Below are 25,466 nucleotides of genomic sequence, written 5' to 3'. Positions count from 1 at the left end.
CCAGTGCTATAAATACAGCAGACACTCAGTGAACTGGGGCTGAAGTGGAGTCCTGGTGACTCCTTGGAAAATTTATTACGGGAGTGATTTGCCTCTGGTCATCATTTCTAGGGAAGATAAAGTGTTTTTCATTCTTCCAGGAGATATTAAGACAGAAAAACCAAAACAAGCACCAAAATAACATGTTCTAAACCCCAAGTTCCATGCCAGGTATAATGAGGAAAAGTAGGGAGACTTAGAGAAATGAAGACTTAGAGAAATGAAGACTTTTTTGATACCTTTGAGCACTGCAGAAATGGTATAGCCAGAAATGGGCCAGCAGCAAGAAACACTTCAGGTGTTAGTTGGGTTATGGATATGAAAGGGATAGCTGATCTTCTGAGTATTTTTCATTTAGTATCTTTATTTCTCAGCTAAAAAAGAGAGAATGAGATTCTAGGCAGTGTGAATTTCAACCTAAAGATCCAGAGAGCATAGATGGAGGGGGGAGGGCATTTAAAAGACATTATATGGGCAATTATCTATGTTTTGATGGTTATTGATTATAACAGGACAGAAATAGTAGCATTTGGGGAGATTTAAAGTAGTAATGAGAAGAACAGACTCTCAAACCTAGCTACCTGTAGCTGTGACCATAACCAAGAACTTGAATCTTGTTTGTGTCAGCTTCCCTTTCTGTAAATTGGGAATAATAAGAGCTGAGAGGTGACTATTAGAATTAGTTAGTACATATTAAAATATTTATGACTGTATTCGACATTTGGCAAGTAATGTATGGCGTAAGCTATAATCACTCATATTCTTCTTTCAAATTTGTGTCAAGTTAGGAGACATAAGAACAAGACAGATGAGTGATGGAAATGTTAGCTTTGCGGCTGGCAAAAACTAGAGAACATGATGCAGATGTGTTAACTCAAAGGGACATCATAATAATTCACCCTCAGTTACATAAACTCATATGCCTATTCACAGTCACAGTCTATAGACCATTACATCCATTGCATGACCAAGAACTGACAAAAAATGTTATTCTTTGTGCTCTGAGACAATAAAGACAAAAGGAATAGAAAGAGTCAAATGAAACATTTATTTATATTACAAATGCTTTAATCTGCTTCAATCAGAGAAATTGCTTGTTTTCATGAAATAGATGTGTGTTGTGCAAAAGGCATTCTTGAAATGTTCCTCCTATAACATTCCCTGTTAGGAAATGGAGTGAAAAAATTTTTTTTGGCTTTTTGGGTCACACTCAATGATGCTCAGGGGTTATTCCTGGCTCTGAACTCAGGAATTATTACTGGTGGTGCTCGGAGGACCATATGGGATGCTGGGAATCAAACTTGGGTCAGCTGCATGCAAGGCAAATGCTCTACCCACTGTGCTATCGTTCCAACCCCAAGGAATGAAAAATTTTTTTCTGAAAATTTCTGCCTTCCTTTCTGGAAGCATGACAAAGTAGAGAATAAATCTTCACTCAAGTGACCAATAATAAAAGCTCAATTTATCAAATGTTTCCAGTGTGCTAATCTCTGAGCTAAGCATATTTTTCACCTTTTATGATTATTGAAATAATCCTGGGAAATATCTAGCCATGGTTTGCATATGAGGAATATGTGCAAAAGAAAAGGTTTGGGGGAAGGTTTCCCTAAACCAAGGCTCAGGGAAGTGAAGAACCAGTCATCAAGTATTGGGGGGAAGTGTACTAGAAGCCAAGTCTACTTGGCATCCTGAGAAGTTGAATGTCTTGCCTCTTGCTTCAAGGTTTTCAGTTTTCCTTCTCTTTTTGTTCCCCAGCTTGCACTGGTTTCCGCCTTCGTCCTGTTGCTGGTCTACTTTCCTCTCGGGACTTCTTGGCTGGTCTGGCCTTCCGAGTCTTCCATTGCACCCAGTACATCAGACATGGGTCCAAACCCATGTATACACCTGAGCCGTGAGTACTATCCTAGTGCAGGTGGCAGTTTCCCAGCTGCTTTGCAGTGCTGTATTTCTCTACATACAAAATTTAAGTTTTTGTAGGTCAATCTTCAGAACTAACTGTTTGCACTGTTTGATGGTAACTCTGAGTGAAATTCAACTCCTTGGGGGATTTTTCTTTGTTCAAATACATTATGCTACTTACCCTTGAAGATGTGGGTAGCTTACAAACAGGATATGCCTTTCTTGGTATTGTGGAGTAAGATTTCAGATTTAAGTTTCAGAGGGATCCAATGTTCCAAACAGGAATACAGGAACAAGGGGTTGCACACTTGCTCAAAACCTCATACCTAGATGATTCTGGTTTTCTTCTTCTTAGATTATATCACAGCTGGGATATAATTCTATAAACCTAGAGAATGGCTGCATTTTTACATTTTAATTCAGCCAACTTCTTAGATAGAATGCCTGCAATTTATTAAAAATTAGTCAGTAGAATGCCCAAAGTAGTTTTTCCCCTGCCCACAAGATTTATTATTATAAATCAAGAAAAGACATAATGTTTTTTATTTAACACTGGGAACCAAACCAGGTCTCACACTTGTAAAGAATGTACTGTACCACTGAGTCACATTCTTGACCCTGGCATAAGGTTTTAAATAAATATAAATGTTCTCCAACTGCATTGATGTCCTTGTTCTATGAGAGAGGATTAGGCCATTTTAAACATTGGTTTGGAGTCCCATGAAGAATGATTAAACATAATCAATGTGCCTGGGGCTGTCTGTACCAAAGTGAGGATTTGGTAATAAAATGTTCATTGTTTGTCTGACATATAGGAATTGTAGCACTGTCTGTAGCACTGTCCTCCCGTTGTTCATTGATCTGCTCTAGCGGGCCCAGTAATGTCTCCATTGTGAGACTTGTTGATACTGTTTTTGGCATATTGAATATGTCACGGGTAGCTTGCCAGGCTTTGCCGTGCAGGCGGGATACTCTTGGTAACTTGCTGGGCTTTATGAGATGGGCAGAGGAATCAAACCCAGGTCGGCTGCTTGCAAGGCAAACGCCCTATCCACTGTGCTATCACTTCAGCCCTTGAGGAATATATAGGAATATTCCCATAAAATATTGGTATATTTCAGTTTCTCACCCAATTAATCAAATATTTAATATTCACTGACTATTGTATCATGCTCTGTCCTTTACTTTTATTTTCTCTTTTTTTCTTCTCTCATGTACCTTGCTTGATCTAATCTGATCCCTGTTTTTTTTTTTGCATGCATGAATTTATTGTTGGGACTGAGGTCATGCTCTGAGAAATTTTATTTTAATTCATTCCTGGTATAGAAATACTGAGTCTGGTTTGTCTTACCGACTTCATTTCCAAGCAATGTGGCTTTTCCTTTCAGGGACATCTGCCATGAGCTGTTGGGACATGTGCCTCTGTTTTCAGATCGCAGCTTTGCCCAGTTTTCCCAGGTGAGGGATGGATATCTCTATTCTTTGGGGTACAGGATTGAAATCTAAAGTGCTCAAGCTAACTGAGTCCACAAAAGGGTCCTTGAATACTCTGCAAGGGACATAGTACTGTTGCAGATGTATTATGGTATCTCTACCAAGTACTGCTTACAATCCGACATGGGTATCTGATCCTATGGAATTGGCCAAAAATCATTCCAGGAATTACAGCATGGGGTCCATAAATCAATTATCCTCTGATTTCTATGAGTGATGTTGAATTTGCTCATTTCACTTGAACTATCAGGTGGTAAGTTTTCAAAGAACCTTTGGATTCCCGTAACTCTTTCTGATCCTCGTGTGCCTTACTTTCTTCCAAATTCTCTTCCTACACTGAGTTTCTTGACAACTGTCAGGCCACTGTTTTTCTGTATGAATTGAGGTAAAAATTTCCAAGAATCCAGTGCCAATAGCCTGACTCATAATGGGAAAGATGATACTGAACCAAAATTCTTCCACTATGATCAATGCAGCAGGCTAGATCTTGATTAATCTAAAAAGTGGTAAGCAGTTAGAAGTGAAAGAACCATATTAGACTCCTCTCTAGGGGCCCAGAGGCAGCCTACAAGCCTATTTGTGTAGCTGGAATCATGAGGAAGTTGAGTGATGCTTCCATAGGTCTCATCCTGGCCAGATTATTGTGTAACTTAGGCAAATTTCCAGTGTCTCTGTGCCTACATCTCCATAAATTTTAATTAATGCACTGTAATTTTTGCCAGTGTTTTTCCTCACCAGGAAAAATGAAAAATCACATGGAGTGACTGAGGAGTAGAAGCTAGACTCAGGATAAATTTCAGAATTATGGGATTGTATGTGAATTTTATAACAATTCCCCTCAGCTTGGACAAATAAATATTTCTACTGTTTATTGAAGAGGCAACCAGTTCATTGGTTTTGTTTGTTGAAACAAACAGTTGAATAAACTGCTTGCTAAGTAATGGAGAAATATATTTATAAGACAGCTTCTTGACTCTCCAAAGAAATGAGAGAAACACTTTGCTTTTATGTGGGGTTTCAGGAGTTGCATTGTAGTGACAGTTTTGGCCTTTTAGAGGTGGGATTAGTTGAACTTTAGCAGTGGAAGCATCACCACTGGATGGAGGCTGTTGGTTACCAGGTGAAAAGGAAAAGTCATTTTTGGTGCCAAGATAGCATGGAGTGCTTGAGACCACTTAAAAACTGGACTATGTTACTATGGACAAAGTAAAATAAAGTGTTTTCTTGGTGCTTAGGAACTTTTTAAAAAAATTTTTATTGAATCACTGTGAGATAGTTATAAGCTTTCATGTTTGGGTTACAGTCACACAATGATCAAACACCCATCCCTCTACCAGTGCACATTCCCCACCACCAATATTCCCAGTATACCCCTCCTTTCCCATCCTCCCTCTGCCTCCATGGCAGACATGATTCCCCATAATCTTTCTCTACTTTTGGGCATTATGGTTTGCAATACAGACTCTGAGAGGTTATTATGTTTGGTCCTTTATCTACTTTCTGCACACATCTCCCATCCCGACTGATTCCTCCAGCCATCTTTTTCTTAGTGATCCCTTCTCTATTCCAGCTGCCTTCTCCCCTTTGCTCATGAGGCAGGCTTCCTGCTATGGAACAATCTATCTGTCCCATGTATCTACTGTCCTTAGGTCTCAGCCTCATGTTATGTTGTTTTATACTCCACAAATGGGTGCAGTTCTGTGTCTGTCCCTCTTTCTGACATATTTCACTTAGCATGATATTCTCCGTGTGGAAAGGAACTTTTAAAACTCACCACCAGAAGTTATTCTGTCTCATCAGAGGTCAAATAACAACCCTCAATGTATTTTTTCACTTGGTAAAACCTAGAGGAAGGGACAATAATCTGGTTGAACAGAGACAAGCTCTGCGGCATCAGGCTCACACAGTTCCAGTTTAAACCTGGATACTCTCAAGGCAGAGGGTCATTTTGAAGGTCCACTTAGCACAGTGCCCTTTAGTCTACAACTAGAGTTTGTTTGCCACTACTATGTAGGATGGGTGGGGGTGCAGGTAAGATCTTTTATATTATGTACTGTGGCATGTCTGAACATTGTGGATGGGGCAGCGAGCGGGTAAAGAGCAGTAAAGTTGAGCCATTTTAAAGGCCGAGTTTTAATTTGATTCCCTCTAACTAAACATTTTCTCAGCATAGAGTCTGGGCTGGGCTCTGGGTTTGGCCCAGGAAAGGACACAGAGATCAAGACAAAACTGGGCCTGATCCTTTATCTTCTCTGTCTACAATGATATCTTTGGATATTTGAACTGAGCTCGGGGCTCTAAACATTGTCTCTGCTCTGATAAAGACATTTGCATCTCCAGTTCAAACTTCAATACCAAGACTCATTCTTGCCTTTATAATCATCAATTCATCATCAACTCAATATCACCATATTGTTGTTTAATAGATACCCAAATAGGGTGTCTGAAGCTGAATGATGAAGTTTTATTTTGAGAACTTTCCTACCCACAGTTCCAAGTACCAGTTCATGGCAACCCTATGCTTCTACTTGCATAAAAAAGAATTGTGGGAATTTTATTGATTTCTTTCTCTGACACATAACCCAAGATTAATTCCTCCCCACCCTGAAAATCCTGTGTTTTTCACTTCAAATTATATGAACAATCTGACCTTTTTTTCATCTTGTTTACTACTATCACCTTGGGCCCAGTCACCTCATTTTTTCACTTTGACAGTGGTAGTAACCTCCCAACTTGTCACTCGGTGCTTCTTTACAGTCCCTACAATCTATTTTCATTCAACATCAAGGAAAAAGATTAAATGACATGATCTTTTAATTTCTTAACCCAGGTCTTAAATATACCTCCCATTTCACTGACAAAAAAAAAAAATCCTAAGCCTTGAAAAATCTACAATGGCCCTACATAATTGGGCTCCAGATTGCTTACCTGGCCCCCTTTTCTGCTCTCTTCATACCAGCCACTCCTTTCTTCTTGAATCAATTGACATGTCCCCTCCTTAGATAGCGTTCTCTCTGGCTATACCCTTGCCATCCCCCCCAGAGGTGAGAAGTGCCTCAAATTTACTGTTTAATGACTTAAGCATGCCATTTCATTACATGAGTTTTATTTTTCTCATTTGTAAAGTGAATCCAAGAAGCTAAAGGCTAAAGAGCTGTGATTTTCTGGGGCAGTTTGTAAAGACTGGACAGAAAAACCACGATCTTCCTGGGGTCTACCTTTTAAAGACATCTGTTCAGCTGCCTCTGTTCTGTGGTCATGTGCCAGACATGCACTGGGGGAAATACTAAAGATGGCCAGAGCACAGTCAAGACAGTAACTCCATTTCTCCACAATTACAGGAGATAGGCCTTGCTTCCCTGGGTGCACCTGATGAGTATGTTGAGAAACTCGCCACAGTAAGTACCCTTGTTCCCTGGTGGATAGTGAGACGGTCAAACCATTGTTTGCTCTTGCTCTGAAATCCAGGTCATTTGGACAAAAAATCAGAATTTACTGGGTTATGATTACAAAAATAAAATACCACATTTAGATTTTTCCCTTAAAGTTTTGATTTAGAAATCAACTGCATAAAGGTGTACACATATAATTTTAGACAGGGTGTCTCATAAACACCAATAGACTACTACTGGACTTGTGACTTTGAAGATGAAAATATTTATTTTCTACCTTTGTGTGTGATCTGGCATTAGGAGCATTCTTTTCTCAGATTTCTTAGATGGAAGTGGAACTGTTTTCTCCTTTTAAGGAAATACTTCCATTTCTCAGGGGAATGCTATGATATTATCCATGCAAACAATTGAAGTGATACCCAAGACAGAAGAATTTTTTTTCTAGCAATTTCTGTCCAACTTGTGTATGCCACCCCAACCTGCACACCCCAGCTTTTACAGTATGCTCATTCAAGAAGTTGAAAAGCAGCTTTACAGTAGAATTAAGTATCAAATAAATATAGTTCTAGCATGATGATCATAGATTGGTTTTGAACTTGTGTGGATTCAAATTATTAGAAAAACCAAAATCTACCCAAAATTTTCTGACTGACCAGATTCTCTAAATGCCTGGCAAGTGATTTTTGTCTCCTGATATCTAAAACTTGGATATAATAGCTTATATAGATGTATATTATGAGTTAAATGTGTGAGAATGAGCTTTAAAAATTAAATGTTGTATAAATAAAGGGGATAACTTTCAAAGAAAATGAAGGGCTTGGTAGAATATCTAACTTTTAAGAAGAAAATAATCTAGGAACTCAGCAAAATGTTACCCAGTGTACCAATGATAAAAGTATTCATCAACAACCACTCTTTTAAAAAATATTGCGTTGTTAATATAATGATCTTGAACAGTACTAGAATCCTCTCACACCTTTATTTGATGTGTAAAGGCAAACATTTTGCTTAACTCCTCTTGGCTAAAGACTTCTCATTTGTATGTAAAATGGTCACACTGACTGAGCTCACACAATTTCCTGGACTTAGCATCCTCTAGTGCAATACACATATTTAACTTGTACCCCACTTGTAATTTTCTAAGACTAGGACTCTTTTCAGCAGAAAGCTGGATCTTGGGTTTCTCTTGGTCCTATGTAGTAGGGAAATGTCAGAATTCCAGCACCATTGTCCCTAAGCCAGGCATATATAACATATTGGATTGGTAATTGTTAATAAATAAAAATGTAACTATTTGGGAAAAAGATAATATTTGTTTGCAGGGGATATTTCAAAAATATCCCAAGTTTAGGCACAGACTGTGAAATGTTCCCTCATCAATTCTATCAGTCCCCAGTCCCCCAACTCTGCTGACAGAACCTGGTACAATTGTTTGCTATATCTGATCAGTGTAAGGGAACATCTCCTTCGAACTGGTCCTCAGAGATGAAAGTAAAAGTGGGTTGAGGACCCCCAGTCATAATGAGATATTGTTGCGAACAATTTGGGTGGGACTTATCAGTCTTCTTATTCCTTCACTGCTTCCTACTGAATTTACACTCAGACAATTCTCAGTGAAACAGGTAGAGTAAGATCCAGGACACAAGACACAGGACACAGACAAGAGACTGTAGACTATGGTGGTTTGGAGCATGGAACTACACAAGTCCATTCTGGGCCACCTGCTGCCGTTCCCCCTTGGATTATCCTCTCAACTTTATTTTCCATTCCAGATTTACTGGTTTACCGTGGAATTTGGGCTCTGTAAACAAGGTGGCTCCATTAAAGCATATGGTGCTGGGCTCTTGTCATCCTTTGGTGAATTACAGGTATGGCTCTAACAAGAACCAAGGGAGGATTTAAAATTGCTAGGTATGGAGAGAATTTTTTTCTGATTGCTTTTATAACCTAATTACATTGGAGTTGGAATCCACCCTAGGCATTATCCTTCAGTGGTTATCAGCCTTAATTTACTTATGACTATGGGTTTTCAAGATGAGAGCTGAATTGCAAGTATACAAGTCTCCAGGGGCGGTAGATCTTTTGATTACATGGTGCATGATATTTTAGGCAAATGCTTTCCAGAAACTGTAGTTGGCTCACAGGTCATCTGTTGATCATTTTACAGTGAAATTTGTAAGAGTGAATCACTCCTTTCTATCTTTTAACTTATTTATAGGTCTTAAATGAGCTATGAAGGGCAATATCCAATACGTATTTTAGAATTTCATATCAGTGACTCAAATAATGAAGAATGAAAATGCATCTTAAGTAGTTATACCTGTGATGATTTTTCTGTATGATGATGGACATACTTTTTTTTTATACTGGCCATTACTATTTAAACAATGCAGTATAAGAGTTATTTGTGTGGTGTTTATATTGCGTTGGCTTTATAAGTAATTTAGATATCTTTCCAGGTATATATGAAGCCATACAAAAGTTATATGCAAATGCTACTCATTTAATCATAGGGGCTGTAGCATCTATGAATTTTTGCAACATAAGATGTTCCAGAATCATTTTACCTTGGATATCAGAAGATTGTATATGCAAAATAATCTAAAGTATGTAAGATAGGATGTAAAAATAATCAGGGTGAACTGGGAAACAGTGCACAAGTGATTTATAGGAACAGCTCAGGAGCAACCTACCCTCATTTAACCACCAAAACTTTCCATTTGGGCTCTGTAGTACTGCTTGTCTGATAAGCCAACGCTCCTCCCCCTGGATCTGGAGAAGACAGCTATTCAGCCATATACCGTCACAGAGTTTCAGCCTCTGTACTATGTGGCTGAGAGTTTTAATGATGCCAAGGAGAAAGTAAGGTAAGGTGGCAACCAGTAGTAAAATAGATTTGGGGAATTTTGACTTGGTGTGCTGCTACTGATCTGTGGGCAGAAAGTCAGGAGAATGGACTCCAGTGCTGGTAACAGCAGTGTTTAATATTACCTCCTTAGTCTCTTTCCACTCTGCTAGAATGGGTTCCTTAGAGAAGTGTTTCACAACTTATTGGATGTGCTAGCCTTTGGAGAAAACTCTGCCACCCTACCCTCGCTCATTGACGTCACTAAGTATTCATGCACTGCGCTATTTACACAGAGCAGGGCAGACTCCTAGAAGAAGGCTTATAACCCGGGAAGTTCTTCTCTCACTTTACTCTCCCAGACATATGCATAACTCACTCCCCTGTTTCCTTCACATCTACACCCACGTTGAAGCTTCCTTGGGTCTTTCTCTAATTGTTTTTAAAAGTATTTTCCTATCATGGTTCTTAGCATTCCTTACATCTTTGTGTGATTTATTTTTTGTTGGAGTGCTTAGGTGTATTATTAAACTACAGAAGAGTAAGGATGTCGTCACCCCTAAAGACTTCTAGCACTTCTAGCACTTTCCAGACTTAAGCACAAGGCCTGACTGGGGAAGACAGAAAAGTGAAGAACGCAAACTTGACACTTGTTCTCAGAATACTTAACAGCTTCACCATTTATTTGAGAGTTTGACAGATGTCTATCAATTGGATTATTATCTTCAACTTCCTTCCAGTGGGGTTTGACCTCAAAGAATGAGACAAACAGACACAGGAAGAGACAAACACACACAGGGTCTTCCTAAGTTTTAGGTTCACCAGGGCAGTCATTGTGTGAATTCCCTGGCTGGTCATTTAGTCAATGAAATGTTGCTCCCTTACCCTGGCTCCCAACACATGAGTCATTAAGTTGACAGAGATATTAGTTAGCACATTAAAATTAATGGTTACATTAAAGGCAGAGACCGGGACATTTCACTTAGCCAAACATCTATTACCCTTAAATATAGAATAAAATTATGACAATTTCCTATTCTATTCTTGGCTATGTTACCCTCTACATTAAAAAAAACAAAACAAACCAAACTGTTCTATACTATTCTTTCCTGGGTACATTTTTGCTGCCACTTTTTAGTTCTAAAACATAATCTATTTTGTTCAGGGGACTATCCAGACCTTGGATTTTTGTTTTGTTTTGTTTTTGTTAGGGAAACTATCTGCCCTAGACTTAGTCCTGACAGTTTCTGATTCCTCATCCGTAAATGGAGACAGTAATATTATCTTCTTAATATTTTTCTCTCTTCTCTTCTCTTCTTTTTATTTTCCTCTGAAGAATTCAATGAATGTTAAGTTAAGAATAGTAATTGTGAAGAGTATTGGACAATTAAAAACTTGCATAGCTCTTGGCACACAGGAAACATTAAACCAGGTATAATTGAAATTGCATAAATTTATTAGCACAGTGGTCTTCCCCCCACCATCCTTTTTTGAGATCTGTTTTCCTTCTCTTATTGACTGTCAAACATCTTGGATTTTATTTGTTTTCCTGAAGCATTCTTTGGCTAGATTGTACTTACTCCTGATTTAATTTAGTGATAATAATTGTGTCCTAACATTATTCTGTACCCGCCCATGATTTTTAGAGGGAGGTGAAAAAATAATTATGTGCCTATGTGTATATTAAACAAACCCAGACACAACTCACAAATTCTCTTCACTTGACTCCATTTCATTCCTCTTCCTGCATTGGAAAAACATCTGCTGCGATAAAGTTTCTGGGCTAATAACATTCAAATGAAATTTCACTGAGAAGTATACAAATAGTTTCCCCCCAAATTGTGCATTTACTTAGGTCTTTGGTTTTGGTTTCAGGAACTTTGCTGCTACAATCCCACGACCCTTCTCGGTTCGTTATGACCCGTACACCCAAAGTGTTGAGTTTCTGGACACTACCCAGCAACTTAAAATTTTGGCTGACTCCATTAACAGTAAGTGATTTACACCCTACAAGGTCACTCTTCTTCTCAGACATAGAAATTTATGTTTCCTTGCCATCACCTTAGGAGGAGAAAAAAATTCACTGAATATTGAATTAAGGATAAAGAATCTCCAGAGAAGTTCATATTTGGGCTGTAATAAGTCTCATGAGTGACTTCAGGTGATTCTGACAAAGAAAGTTTGTGGGTACTGTTATTTTAGGTTCATTGTTGTAATTCCTTGCCCCGATGGATTGTCATATTAAAAAAATGAAACAGAACAACATGTTATTTTCCTGGGGAGAAATCTTTTGACTCCTCCCCTGAGAAATACTCTTTTCTTTTCTTTTTTCTTTTTTTTTTTGCTTTTTGGGTCACACCCAGCAATAGAGAGGGGTTACTCCTGGATCTTCATTCAGGAATTACTCCTGGCGGTGCTCAGGGGACCATATGGGATGCTGGGAATTGAACCCGGGTCAGCTACATGCAAGGCAACGCCCTACCTGCTTTGCTATCACTCCAGCCCCTGAGAAATACTCTTTTAAAAAGTTAGGTAATTACATGAAAAGCTCCAAAATTTCCTAAAGTTTTTTTTTTAGATAAAAAAGCATTTACACCAGTACTGATCATAGCTGAGCTATGATCCCCTTGAAGGTTGGGCTTATGACTTTTCTGCAGCATCCTTCTGATCTAGAATTTTACCCATTATCGACACATGATGGTACTTGCTTATGATACAAGAGACCTGTTTATTTTTCTTTTCAGGTGAAATTGGAACCCTTTGCAATGCCCTTCAGAAAATAAAGTGAAGCCGCGGGAATAGCCTGATCTGACAACTGAAAATATGTTGATGGAAATTCAATTACTTCTTTTATTTCATCTGAAAAGAATAGATAACTTAATTTGAAATGATGGCTTTAAATCCTCTGTGAAACAAGATGAAGGATCAACAGATAAATCAATAATCTGAAAAGACAATATCTCAAAGCCTATTTGTGGATCCTCAGAGATGATAATCTCATAATCTGAAAAGATAAGAATGTAATAATTTCATAGTTAATCAAAGTTAATTTTAAAATTTTATCTTTAGTAAAGGTTACTTGCCTTTGCTCTTTGCCAGAGATAATTACTCAGGGATTACATATAACACAATGAAAATCACAATTCTGTCATTTTCATTGAATTTTAGTTTTAACAAAAGTCTTAACCAAAAATTTTAGGTTTAACAAAAGTCTTAATCTGTTACTGTGATTATAATTACTGATTTGTTATTTTGCTGATGTAGAATTCCTTTAATTTATAAACTCATTAAATAATTATGGTATTAAATTTGTATCATCATACTAAAATATTTCTGTTTGTTTTGTTGCATTCATAAATACTTATCAAGAAGGTAACAGAATTTTCCCACTGACTCCTGCGACTTCCTGTAGCACCTTCCAGTCAATTTTAGTTCTGTTTTGGGTGACCTTTTGAAACCACTTCTGATGCAAGAGATGTTAACTGGAAACCTGGGTGATAGATAATAAACATAAAATAAATTTTTAATGAAATAATACTGGATTACATACTAAATAGCAAATTCTCAACAAAGGTGAGATACTAATTGCTAAATAATGCTAGAAGTTATAAAATTTCACATTTTCAGACAATTCTTATAAATGAAATGTTTCTCTTCTTGCCTTAGAAATGTATTAGTAGGGTGATCCATGTGATATGAAAAAATTTAAAGTATTAGATTTCCAACTATTGTAAGGGCCATTGTATTCATTCAGTCACATCTGAATCATCCATGGGATTTGACTTGTTGGCTGTACATTTTATAAGAACACATAGATACTCAAGAAACGGAGAAGAGATCACAATGTCTTTAAATCTATGCTTTTAATTTTCATGCTACTTTAACTGTTTACTTTGGATATTGGTAAATCTTATGGGGTTTTCTTAATATTTTTTCAAGTATGGTTTTCGGGTAGGCTGGAGTGATAGCAAGCTACCGAGAATATTCTGCACGCACGGCAGAGCCTGGCAAGCTTCCAGTGGCGTTTTCAATATGCCAAAAACAGTAACAAGTCTCACAATAGAGATGTTGCTGGTGCCTGCTTGAACAAATCGATGGACAATGGGAGGACAGTGCTACAATGCTATGTTTTTGGGCAGGATCATCTCTAATAGTAAATCCCGGGCATCACCCCAGCTCTAACCAACTGGAGTATCTGCGGCTAAGGCACAAAGACCTGCATTTTGAGGTACCTGTGGTGATATGTTGTAATTAGTCAAATCTACTAGATCCATTGAACTTATGGATATTTAAATTCTCAATGACTTTCATGCCACTTACAAATTGTTTTGTCTTGATAAACTCATTTCTTTGGTTCTTGATTTTGTTCTAACAATGAGGGGATGAAAATGCCTATATTAAGGCTCCCTGAAAAACTGCTCTTGATAAAAGAGTTTTTTACCAGTGTGCGGAGCAATTAGATATTACAAACTCAGAGTTTTATGACAGAGACGAGTTTGATTAGAAAGCATACCAGAGTGTTTCTCAGCACCGTGGACAGCACCTAAACCCAGGACGTAGACTGGGAATGGTTGTAAAGTTCCTGAGTTCATCCTTTCAGATAAAAAGTCAGAAGTGTGAACTGTATGGAGAACAGGTTTGTGCAAAGACCAGAAACTTCATTTTTAAACATTGTCTTATTCACTGAGGACTTTGAATAATTTATGGCTTAACAAAGGTAAAACAGAATGAAACAGATGTGAAAATTTCCACCTTGGTGACAAGTCTGATATTTTACTTTTTATTTAATATTTTTTTCTTTTAGATTTTAGGCACCATGATTTACAAACCAGTTAATGCAGGGTTTCATGCATAAAACATTCCAAAGTCACACCAGAATGTCTGCTTCCCTCCACCATTGTTCTGGTGCCACACAAAATTCCCTCTCCCGTGGTAGGCTTCCTACTGAAGACCTGGGGACTGGAGTAATAATATAGTGAGTAGTCTTTTGCATTACATACAGCCAACCCAAATTCAATCTCCAGCATTGCATAACTTTCCCTGAGCACTGCCAAGAGTGATCTCCGGGCACAAATACAGTCTTGAGAACCATCGGGGTAGCTAATTTTTTTTTAAAAAAGCTTTATGCCTACTAAAGACCAGTTTCTATTGCTTTTGACATTAGTTATTCCCCTCCTGTATTTATTTATAACCCACATATGAGTGAGATTATTTTGCATTTGGTATTTTACTATTTATACAAACAAAAGCTAAGCACCATGCTTTTTGTTAGTCATGCATTCCCATGTGCTGCTAATGGGAAAAAGACATTGTGGCATCTTCCCTTAACATTTCTCTGGCAATCCAAATTCTTTTTCTTTTCTTTGGGTTTTTCTTGAGGGTCACACTCTGCAGTGCTCAGGACTGACTCCTGGCTCTACTCTCTGCAATCACTCCTGGCAAGCTCGGGAGACCTTAAAGGGTGCCAGGATCAAAACCTGGAGCAGTTGCATACAAGGCAAATGTTCTAGTCACAGAGAAATAGCTTGTCTCACAATTCCAATGCCAGTTTTCCATTAAGTTGAATATACTTGAACAGACTCTTAATCTTCCTAAGACCCAATATTTCTATATGAAAAGTGTGTGAGAGAAAATACTACATTATAAGATTATCACAAAATTGTAAAAAAACATATATAGCATGTGTAAAAGCTTCTCAACCCACTTTCTTTTTTCTGTTAATTTTAAAAATTGAATTACCATGAGATACAGTCACAAAGCTTTCATGTTTGAGTTTCAGTCATGCAATGATCAAATATCCATCCCTCCACCAGTGCACATTCTCTACCACCAATGTCCCCAGTATTCCCCCCTCCCCATTACAACTCTCTCCCTGCATCTATGGCAGACAATTTCCCCCATACTCTCTCTCTAGTCTTGGGCATTATGGTTTGCAATATAGATACTGAAAAGCTATCACATTTGGTCCTTTATCTACTTTTAGCACACATCTTCCATCCCGAACGATCCCTCCAAACATCATTGACTTAGTGAGCCGTTCTCTATTCCAGCTGCCTTCTCCCCCAGTTCATGAGGCAGGCTTCCAATTGTATGGAGCAATATTTCTGGCCCTTGTCTCTACTGTCCTTGGGTATTAGTCTCATATTATTTTATTTTTATATCTCACAAATGAATACAGTCATTCTGTTTCTGTCCCTCTCTTTCTGACTCATTTCATTTAGCATAATGCTCTCCATGACCATCACCTTATAAGAAAATTTTATGACTTCATCTTTCCTAACAGCTGCATAGTATTCATTGTATAGATATACCAAAGTTACTTTCTTATTTTAAAAAAAATTATTAAATCACCGTGAGATAGTTACAAGCTTTCATGTTTGGGTTACAATCACACAATGATCAAACACTCATCACTCCACCAGTGCACATTCCCATCCACTAATATCCCGGTATACCCCCCCTTCCCACCTTCCCCTGCATCCATGGCAGATATGATCCCTATAATCTCTTTCTACTTTTTGGCATTATGGTTTGCAATACAGACCTTGAGAGGTTATCATGTTTGGTCCTTTATCCACTTTCTGTACGCATCTCCCATCCTGACCGGTTCCTCCAGCCATCTTTTTCTTAGCGATCCCTTCTCTATTCCAGCTGCCTTCTCCCCTTTGCTCATGAGCCAAGCTTCCAGCTATGGAGCAATCTATCTGTCCCGTGTATCTACTATCCTTAGATATACCACAGTTTCTTTAACCAGTCATCTGTTCTCTGGCACATGGACTCAACCCACTTCCAGATGCACCTAAGCACTTCAAGTGCTTGTATTCTTATAGAGAGTGTAAATGGTCTCCAGATAGAATTAATTATTATTACTCATTTTGGTTCAGAAACATGACCCTAGTTGACCTCTTTATAAAAATTTTAAAAAGATGGAGAGTTTTGGAGTTACTGCATAAAAACTTTCTTCCACCTGAGAGTTGTTTGACTTAAGCTGAATTTAATCTTCCCGCATAGTATATATAGATTTATTTGCATGCCTACAGCATATAGCTGTAGCACTGTTTTCCCGCTGTTCATTGATTTGCTCAAGCGAGCACCAGTAATGTCTCCATTGTGATACTTGTTTTAACTGTTTTTGGCATGTGGAGTATGCCATGAGGAGCTTTCCATGCTCTGCCGTGCGGGCAGGATACTCTCAGTAGCTTGCCATTCTCTCCAATAGGGATGGATGAATTGAACCTGGGTCGGCCACATGCAAGGCAAACACCCTACCCACTGTGCTATCGCTCCCGCCCATATAAATTTATTTACAAGTATTAAATATATAAATTAATGTGCAGATAAAGTTTTATTATCTTCTTGAAATTATAACGCGGCCAACATGGCCGACCCGAGTTCGATTCCTCCGCCCCTCTCGGAGAGCCCGGCAAGCTACCGAGAGTATTTGATATGCCAGACACAGTAACAACAAAGTCTCCAATGGAGATGTTACTGGGCCCGCTCGAGCAAATCGACGATCAACGGGAGGGCCTTTACCTTTACCTTTATGGAAAATGTTTTCAGAATAAAAGGAAATATCCTGTTCAGTGGTGCAGGCAATAAACCTTCACTCTCCACTTTCATTCCTACAATAATACATCATTTTGCATTTCTTTAACATTTGACATATGCCTTTCAACTTCTCCCTCCAAAAGCCAACATCCACTTACTATTAAGTTACTACTAATGACACTTTTTTATCTGATAATATCGTGGTGTGCTTACTTAATATGAGGATTAATAAATGAAATTGATCCAAAAATCAGTCTCCAGACTTGACATTTTGCTGCAAAACCAACACAAGACACCATGGGTTTTCATTTTACTTCTTAGTTTCAAGACACACTTGTGAAATGGGAGCTGGGAAACTTTCTTTGCAGGGACAGGAGGTAGAAAAAAATCTTTAAAATAATAATCACCGGTTACTGGGCCAGAGATATGAGCACAACAGGTAAGGCATTTGACTTGCAGGTCATCGACATGGATTTGATCCCTGACACTCCATATGTTACCCAGTCACACCAGCAGTAATTCCTGAGTGCAAATCCAGGAGTAAGTCTTGAGCAGCAGCAGATGTTGTCCCCGAACAAACAGAAACTCACTGTTTGAGGTGCTGTGGTCAAATAATTTTTTCTCTAAACTTTAAAACTCACTCTAGAAAAAGAAAATGGGAACAATTTTTGAAACAAAAAGCTGTAAAACAAGTCCTTCAAATATGGATATGAGATAAAGAAGGCTCTTTTATATGGAAGCAATATTCTATCTCCTTTTATTAAGTGATTGTGAAATAATTATATAATAAATTATATTGCAAAAAACCATGCCATAAGGCATACCATTTGACAGGAGAAAGATAAACAATTAATTCCCAAAGCTTAGAGACACATTCCAACACACATTTTCTGATTTACTTTAGTGAGTATTTAGTAAAAGTTTTTCCTGTTCAGCATGGAACCAAGTGAACCAAAATAACGAATTTAAGGAGAATGTCATAATGTCTCTGTGGCCCAACTCTCATTTGAACAGTTGAGTTTTGTTCTACTTATAAATCACTCTAATCTAATCACCTCTCCTCTTCCCTCCCTTGTACCTATTTGATCTACACCTTCCATGTTTCTGCCCTAACTCAGAATAGCTCATAAGGAATTGGAAACACACACATCACATACATTATACACCCCATTTTAAAGAGGTTCAAATGAATCTTTTCTTTTTTCTTTTTTTATTATTAGTAAAACACCATGAGGTACAGTTGTAGACTTACAATTTTTGTGCTTGGGTTTCAGTTATATAAATGAACCTTTTCTGAGTTACAATTTCTATTTGCCGAAATCAAGTTTCATGCCTTCTGCATACAGGGAGGGGAAGTGGTTTTTGAGTCCATATCATACTTAGTCCACCCTGGAGTTACCAGGCAGCTTGTGTCAAGATCAAAGCTGGAGATTATGACATGGGAAGGAGGTTCTCAATAGGAGCCTATTATTCTGGAACTGGAGGTGGAGGAAGATAAGGGAATTGGAAGCAGGAAAGAAAAAGATAGAAGGCACCAAGGTACATAGTCATTTAAGTATAAAAAGGATAAAGCACTGAAGAGAGTAGTGAAAACAAATTTTCAGATTTTCTCAGGCAATGAGAACTCACTGGAAGGGAGGAGCAGACTTCACACCACATGGTGATCTGACAAATTCAATTTAATTCTGCATTCACAGTTTCATATCTTTCCTACTTTATATCATTTAAATTTTAATTTTTGTCACAATTATTTCCAGTACCATAAATGGTAGGACTTCATGCTATGGGGAAAGATTAAATGATGAAATATCCCCCTATTTTAAATAGATGGAAAGAACAGTGGGTAGGGCATTTGCCTTGCACGTGGCCGACCCAGGTTTGATTCCTCCGTCACTCTTGGAGCCTGGCAAGCTACCAAGAGTATCCCGCCCACACGGCAGAGCCTTGCAAGCTCCCTATGGCATATTCAATATGCCAAAAACAGTAACAACAAGTCTCAACAATGGAGACGTTACTGGTACCCGCTTGAACGAATTAACAAACAATGGGAGTACATTGCTACAGTGCAGATTGCTCTTGGCATTTGCATCGATCAGGACCACGGACAGCTGCCACTCTTTGGGCCCTGTCTCCAAGACTGCTCACTCTCCATTTCCTATATTGTCTAGGAGTGGTACTACTCAGATAGGTCTGCTCTTGCTCTACTTCCTCCCCACTCATTCCCAGGCTGCCTTTGGAGAATCTGGAGCTATATGTTAAGCAAGGACCCCCACATAGAATCTGAGTGGGGTAACTCAGAAAAGGGGTACTCTGATAAAATGGAAGATTGTGGCTACTGGCAGCTCAGAAGCAAGGCCTGGAGGCAGCACTCAGGAAGATGACAACAAAGTCTTGGTTAGATGACAGACTGCATGCAGGTCTGTGGAGAACAACCTAAGTCCTCCTTGGGGTTCTGCTCCTCTTTGTGTCCTAGTTGGCTTCCATGGGAGGGAATGGGAAGAGTGATGAATCAGAAACCTCTCTGCAGAATGAAGCTGAGACCTTCCAGGACAATGCACTTGGGATACTTTAATTTTTTTTCATATCTCATCTCCAGTCCTTTATAACCCTTCTCCTAGACAGAAGAAGGTGATCAAAAGAGGAATTTCCCCTTAATTATTCATGCATCATTAACCAGTCATCCTTTGTAGGGTCTCTGGATTCAGCCAACCATTAAGTGGGCACCATGTTCTCCTACCATAAGGTCTTTCTTAACCTTATGATCTGCAGATATTATAAAAAGAAATAAAAGGAAGTTTGAATCATAGGAACCAGTTGGAGTTAAAGTTTTTTTTCTATCCTTCTTTTTATTTTTATTATTATTATTTTTTAAATTTTTTAAAAAATACTTATTAGTGAGACACCATGAGGTACAGTTGTAGACTTACAAATTTTTATGCTTGGGTTTCAATTATACAGTGATCAAATACCCATCCTTTCACCAGTGCCCATTTCCCACCACCAGGAATCCCAGTATCCCTCCCACCCCTTATCCGCCCGCCCCCCTCCCATCCCACCCTGCCTCTGTGGCAGGGCATTACCTTTTGTTCTCTCTCTCTTATTGGGTGTTGTGGTTTGCAAAAGAGGCAATAAAGGGTGTTGGGAGGATCCTCCCAGGATGGGAGAAGCATGCTGAAAGTAGACTGGAGTTAAAGTTTGAGGGTTCTTTCCACCACCCTTCAGTTGGAAGGTGGGAAAGAATGTAAAGTTCTACAGCTTCAGGGTGTTATTTTGTTTGTATTATATCTGAAGTGTGTAGGGAGGACTCAGTGAGAAAAAATATTTCTATTTTTCCAAGAAGCGTCTTTTCACTGATACAACCTGTCTCAAGGTGTTAACCTTTGTTTGTAAGAGTGTGGGGAGGAAATGATGAGAGGCTTTGGAGGCATTTTGCAATTCAACCAGACAGTTTCTTCTATGACTTTAGTCTGTGGATACCAATGGTCTCACAACTGGTTCAGGAGACAGTGGTTGTAGTAGAAGACTGGGCATAGGTAGAGAGTTGAGAAGATAAGAGAGAAGAAAGTAAGATGCCAGATACTGTGAGGTTTGCTTCCTATTTGGGTAATAGAGTGGTAATAAAGACTTAGTCACTTGATACCTTGATATCCCTTACTCATTGCTTTGCTTGAGGGGGTGCCAGTAATGTCTCCATTCATCCCTGTTGTGTGCTAGTGTATCCCAATGGCATCTGCTTATTATAGGAACAAAAAGAGCCTCAAAATGATCATTAAGGGTTTTGATGAAGAAGTCTGGCCATCTCGTAGGTGGGCGGCCATCTTTTTATGTCCGTGGAATCCAGTTGGTAATGGCTCTAGTCCAGCGGTCATCTCCAAATCACATTATGTGATTTGCCTATCGGATTTTTGATGCCTTGGCAAAAGAGACAGCATCCCTGATTCTTGACCATCGATGGAGGTTGGAACTCCGGATTCTTTCTCTCATTTGAGTGAAAGGTGATACTCCAAGCATAGCTCTTTCCATTCCTCTTTGGAAGACAAGAATAGCATTCTCATCCTGTTTTCATAGGGCCCAGGTCTCTGAGGTATATGTTAATGCAGGAAAAACAGTGGAATCGAAGAGATGTGCCCAGAGCCGTAGGTCCTTCAGCCTCTTAGATATTTCTTCGATGCTCTTGAAGGTGTTCCAAGCCACTCTCTTCCTTCTGTGCAACTCAGGTGCCAGGTCATTCATCATGTTGACTTCTCAACCTAGGTACACATAACTGTTGCATTTGGAGATGGTCATTCCATTGAGAGAAAATGGAACATCGAAACGAGACTGTTTCTCATAAACATTGTCTTTGTAAGATTCAACTGTACTCTGACCTTTCCACACTCACAGTAGAAGTCAGCCAACATTTGTGCCGCTTGGCTAATGTTTGGTGTTATTAGAACAATGTCACCAGCAAAGTGGAGGTGGTGTAGTTGCCGACCGTCTATCTTCACTCCCATTCTTTCCCATTCCAGTTATTGCATGACATTCTCGAGGGTGGCACTGAAGAGTTTCGGTGAAATGGTATCACCCTGCCAAACCCCTCTCTTGACATCAATGATTACTTCTTCGTAGAATGGTGAGATCCTGTTAGTGAATCCATAATACAGCTCATAGAGGATCCTGATGTATTGGGTTTGAATGCCCGGATTGACTAGGGCTTCGATGACTGCTTCCGTCTCAACGGAATCAAAGGCCTTCTTTAAATCAATGAACGTTAGACAGAGCCACATATTGAACTCCCAAGAAATCTCAATGAGCTTGGTTATCGTGTGGATATGGTCGATCGTGCTGAATCCTTTGCGAAACCCAGCTTGCTTGCATGGCTGTCCTTTATCTAGTGTTCTGCCAATCCTATTCAGGACGACTCAAGTGAACAGCTTGTAGATGACAGACAACAGGCAGATCGGGCGATAGTTGCCAAAGTCATGGATGTCTCCCTTCTTGTACAGTAGTAGAGTCCTGCTAGTTTTCCAGTGGGATGGAAACTTGTATTCAGTTGGTAGCATGTGAAGAGCCGAGCCACTGTATTGATGATTACCAATGGCAGATTCTTCATTTGTTTGGGTCTGATCTTGTCTGGGCCACGTGCTGTTTGTTTCTTTACCAACGAGATGGTGTGTCGGATTTTGGACGGGAGAACGTTGGGAATGACTATCCATCCTGTGGAATTTGGTATGTGGATAGGTGGACATGGCTATCAAACAGATCTGAGTAGAAGTCATGGATAATCTTCTCCATTGCCCTTCTGGAAAATGTGACAGATCCATCAGGATGTTGGAGGGCAGTCATATTGGTCTTGTAGTTGGCGAAGGACAGGCAGGAGTTGCGAATGCTTTTCCCAGCTTCTGTCGCATCTACCAGCACTGCTGCTTTTCTCTCTTTAAGGTCTTCCTTTATTGCTTCTCTGCACTGCTTTGCAAGCTTAGACGTTCGCTTGCTGTTGCCTGAGGCATGCGCCAAGCCATATTGGCAAATGAGCTTGAGAGTTTTTGAAGACAGGTGTTTCTTTGTTGCTATCTCTCTCTTGGCATTCCTTGCACAATCATGGAGGTGCTGAACCAGTCGATTACATTCCTCGTCAATATTGTCAATGACGGCATCTTCCCATGTTGCCACAACAGAGCCAAAGAGCTCCCAGTTGGTGGTCGTTCTGGGAGTGCTCTTCTTAAACTTTGCAGCACTTTTTCCCCGCTCTGTGAAGTAGAATTTTGCACAAAGAAGACAGTGGTCTGATCCCATTTGGAATTTTGGGACAACAGTGACATCGGTCAGGCAAAACCGTTGATTGAATATGATGTGGTGAATTTTGTTCTGAACTTCCACCGGGAGACTCCCATGTCCAACGTTTAGATTTGGCCTTTTGGAACTGTGAGTTACCATGGATGGTCTTGGTCATGGTGAACTCAGACAGTTTCTCACCCTGTTCGTTCCATTCTAGTCCATGGGTCCCAATGTGGGGTTCTTCGGCTGATCTTCTCGGTCCTATCTTGGCCAACAATGATCTTGTAGAAGGTGTGATTTTCCTTCAAGTTGTGCTTGTATCATCAGGTCCTCGATGGATGCATCTGATGGCAGCGTACATGCATTGAAAGTACAGACAGTCATTTTTGTCTTTCTTTGTTTTGGCAGCCTAGTTCGGCCTTGAGATTTTATCAGCCTCTTCTTCCTCATCCTTCTTAATGCTGTCGTATTGGTGGCTCTTTCAGGGTCAGGAGAATGAGACCCATTGTATTTACTGGTTTTGCCATATCGAATATGCCATGTGTATATTTTGCGCCACCAATGTCCCCAATATCCCTCCCGCTCACTCCTCGTGTCCTACCCTTCCTCCTATGGCAGACAGTATCCTTCCTACTCTCTCTCTCTCTCTCTCTTTCTTTCTCTCTCTCTCTCTCTCCCCTTATGGGCATTAGAAGTTTGCAATAAAGATAATGAGAGGCCATCATGTTTGGTCCTTTATATACTTTCAACACACATCTCCCATCCTGAGGGATTCCATTCAACCATCACTGACTTAGTGATCCCTTCTCTATCCCAGCTGCTCTCTCCCCCAGCTCATGAGGCAGGCTTACAACCATGGAGCAATCTTCCTGGCCCTGTCTCTACTGTCCTTGGGTATTTGTCTCATAATATATTTTATATTCCACCAGTGAGTGCAGTCGCTCTACGTCTGTCCCTCTCTTTCTGACTCACTTCTTTTAGCATTATACTCGCCATGACCATCCATTTATAAGCAAATTTTATGACTTCATCTTCCTATGTGCAAGGCAAACGCCCTACCCGCTGTGCTACCGCTCTAGTCCTAACAGCTGCATAGTATTCCATTGTGTAGATGTACCAAAGTTTCTTTAGCCTGTTCTTGGGCACTCAGGTTGTTTCCAGTTCTGGCTAAACAGACCTTTCTTTTTTTTCTTTTTTAAATTTTATTAAATCAGTGTGAGATAGTTATAAGCTCTCATGTTTGGGTTACAATCACACAATGATCAAACACCCATCCCTCCACCAGTGCACAGTTGCCATCATCAATATCCTCGATATAACCCCCCTTTCCCACCCTCCCTCTGCCTCCATGGCAGACAATATTCCCCATACTCTCTCTCTACTTTTGAGCATTGTGGTTTTCAGTGCAGGAACTGAGAGATTATCATGTTTGAGCAATTATATACTTTTAGCACACATCTACACAGTGGAATACTATGCAGCTGTTATGAGAGATAAAGTCATAAAATTAGCTTGTAAATGGTTAGACATGGAGAGTATCATTCTAAGTGAAATGAGTCAGAAAGAAGGACAGATATAGAAGGACTGCACTCATTTGTGGAGTGTAAAAAAACATAAAATGAAACTGACACCTAAGAATAATAGATACACGGGACAGGAAGATTGCTCCATAATGTATCTACTATTATTTTTAAAATTTTTTTTATTAGTGAAACACCATGAGATACAGTTGTAGATTTACAATTTTTGTGCTTGGGTTTAGATTATGCAATGACCAGATACCCATCCCTGCACCAGTGCCCATTTTCCACCACCATGGATAATGTCCCCCCCACCCCCATCCCCCCATCCCCCCCTGCCTCTGTGGCAGGGCAATCCCCTGTGTTCTCCCTCTCCTTTTGGGTGTTGTGGTCTGCAAAAGAGGCATTGAGTGGCAAACATGTTCAGTCCATAGTCTACTTTCGACATGCATCTTCCCTCCTGGGAGTATCCTCTAAACACCCTTTATTTGGTGTTCCCTTCTTTATCTTAGCTGCCCTTTCCTCTAGAATGCCCGGCTGGCCACTAAGCTATGGAGTAATGCTCCTGGTGCTGATCTCAGCTATTCTTGGGTATTAATCTCATATTTTGTTACTTTATATCCCCCAGATGAATGCAATCTTTCTATGTCTATCCCTCTTTCTGACTCATTTCACTTAGCATGATACTTTCCATGTTGTACCACTTGTATATAAATTTCATGACTTCATCTTTTCTAACAGCTACATAGTACTCCATTGTGTAGTTGTACCAAAGTTTCTTTAACCAGTCATCTGTTCGTGGGCATTCAGGTTTCTTCCAGTTTCTGGCTATTGTAAAGAGTGCTGCAATGAACAAACAAGTGCAGATGTCACTTCGACTATACATTTTTGCCTCTCTGGGATATATTCCCAGGAGTGGTATTGCTGGGTCAAATGGGAGCTCAATTTCTAATTTTTTGAGAATCGTCCATA

General features: G+C 39.5%; 1 protein-coding gene across 1 annotated transcript in view; it reads left to right on the top strand.

The window, feature by feature from the left end:
• The window catches only part of PAH (phenylalanine hydroxylase), a 76,754-nt gene extending 63,774 nt beyond the window's left edge, over nucleotides 1-12,980 (top strand). Inside the window, exons 7-13 of the mRNA XM_056117083.1 lie at nucleotides 1,795-1,930; nucleotides 3,327-3,396; nucleotides 6,774-6,830; nucleotides 8,597-8,692; nucleotides 9,558-9,691; nucleotides 11,545-11,660; nucleotides 12,414-12,980. Of these exons, the coding sequence (XP_055973058.1) occupies nucleotides 1,795-1,930; nucleotides 3,327-3,396; nucleotides 6,774-6,830; nucleotides 8,597-8,692; nucleotides 9,558-9,691; nucleotides 11,545-11,660; nucleotides 12,414-12,457 (653 nt within the window). The 3' untranslated portion in view covers nucleotides 12,458-12,980. The remainder of the gene's footprint in view (nucleotides 1-1,794; nucleotides 1,931-3,326; nucleotides 3,397-6,773; nucleotides 6,831-8,596; nucleotides 8,693-9,557; nucleotides 9,692-11,544; nucleotides 11,661-12,413) is intronic.
• The last annotated feature ends 12,486 nt before the right edge of the window (nucleotides 12,981-25,466 follow it).

This window comes from Sorex fumeus, unplaced genomic scaffold (assembly GCF_029834395.1).
Source record: "Sorex fumeus unplaced genomic scaffold, SorFum_2.1 ptg000003l, whole genome shotgun sequence".
In the NCBI taxonomy this organism is placed as follows: domain Eukaryota; kingdom Metazoa; phylum Chordata; class Mammalia; order Eulipotyphla; family Soricidae; genus Sorex; species Sorex fumeus.
Note: the sequence above shows the minus strand (reverse complement) of the source record. Positions and strands in the feature narration are given on the sequence as shown.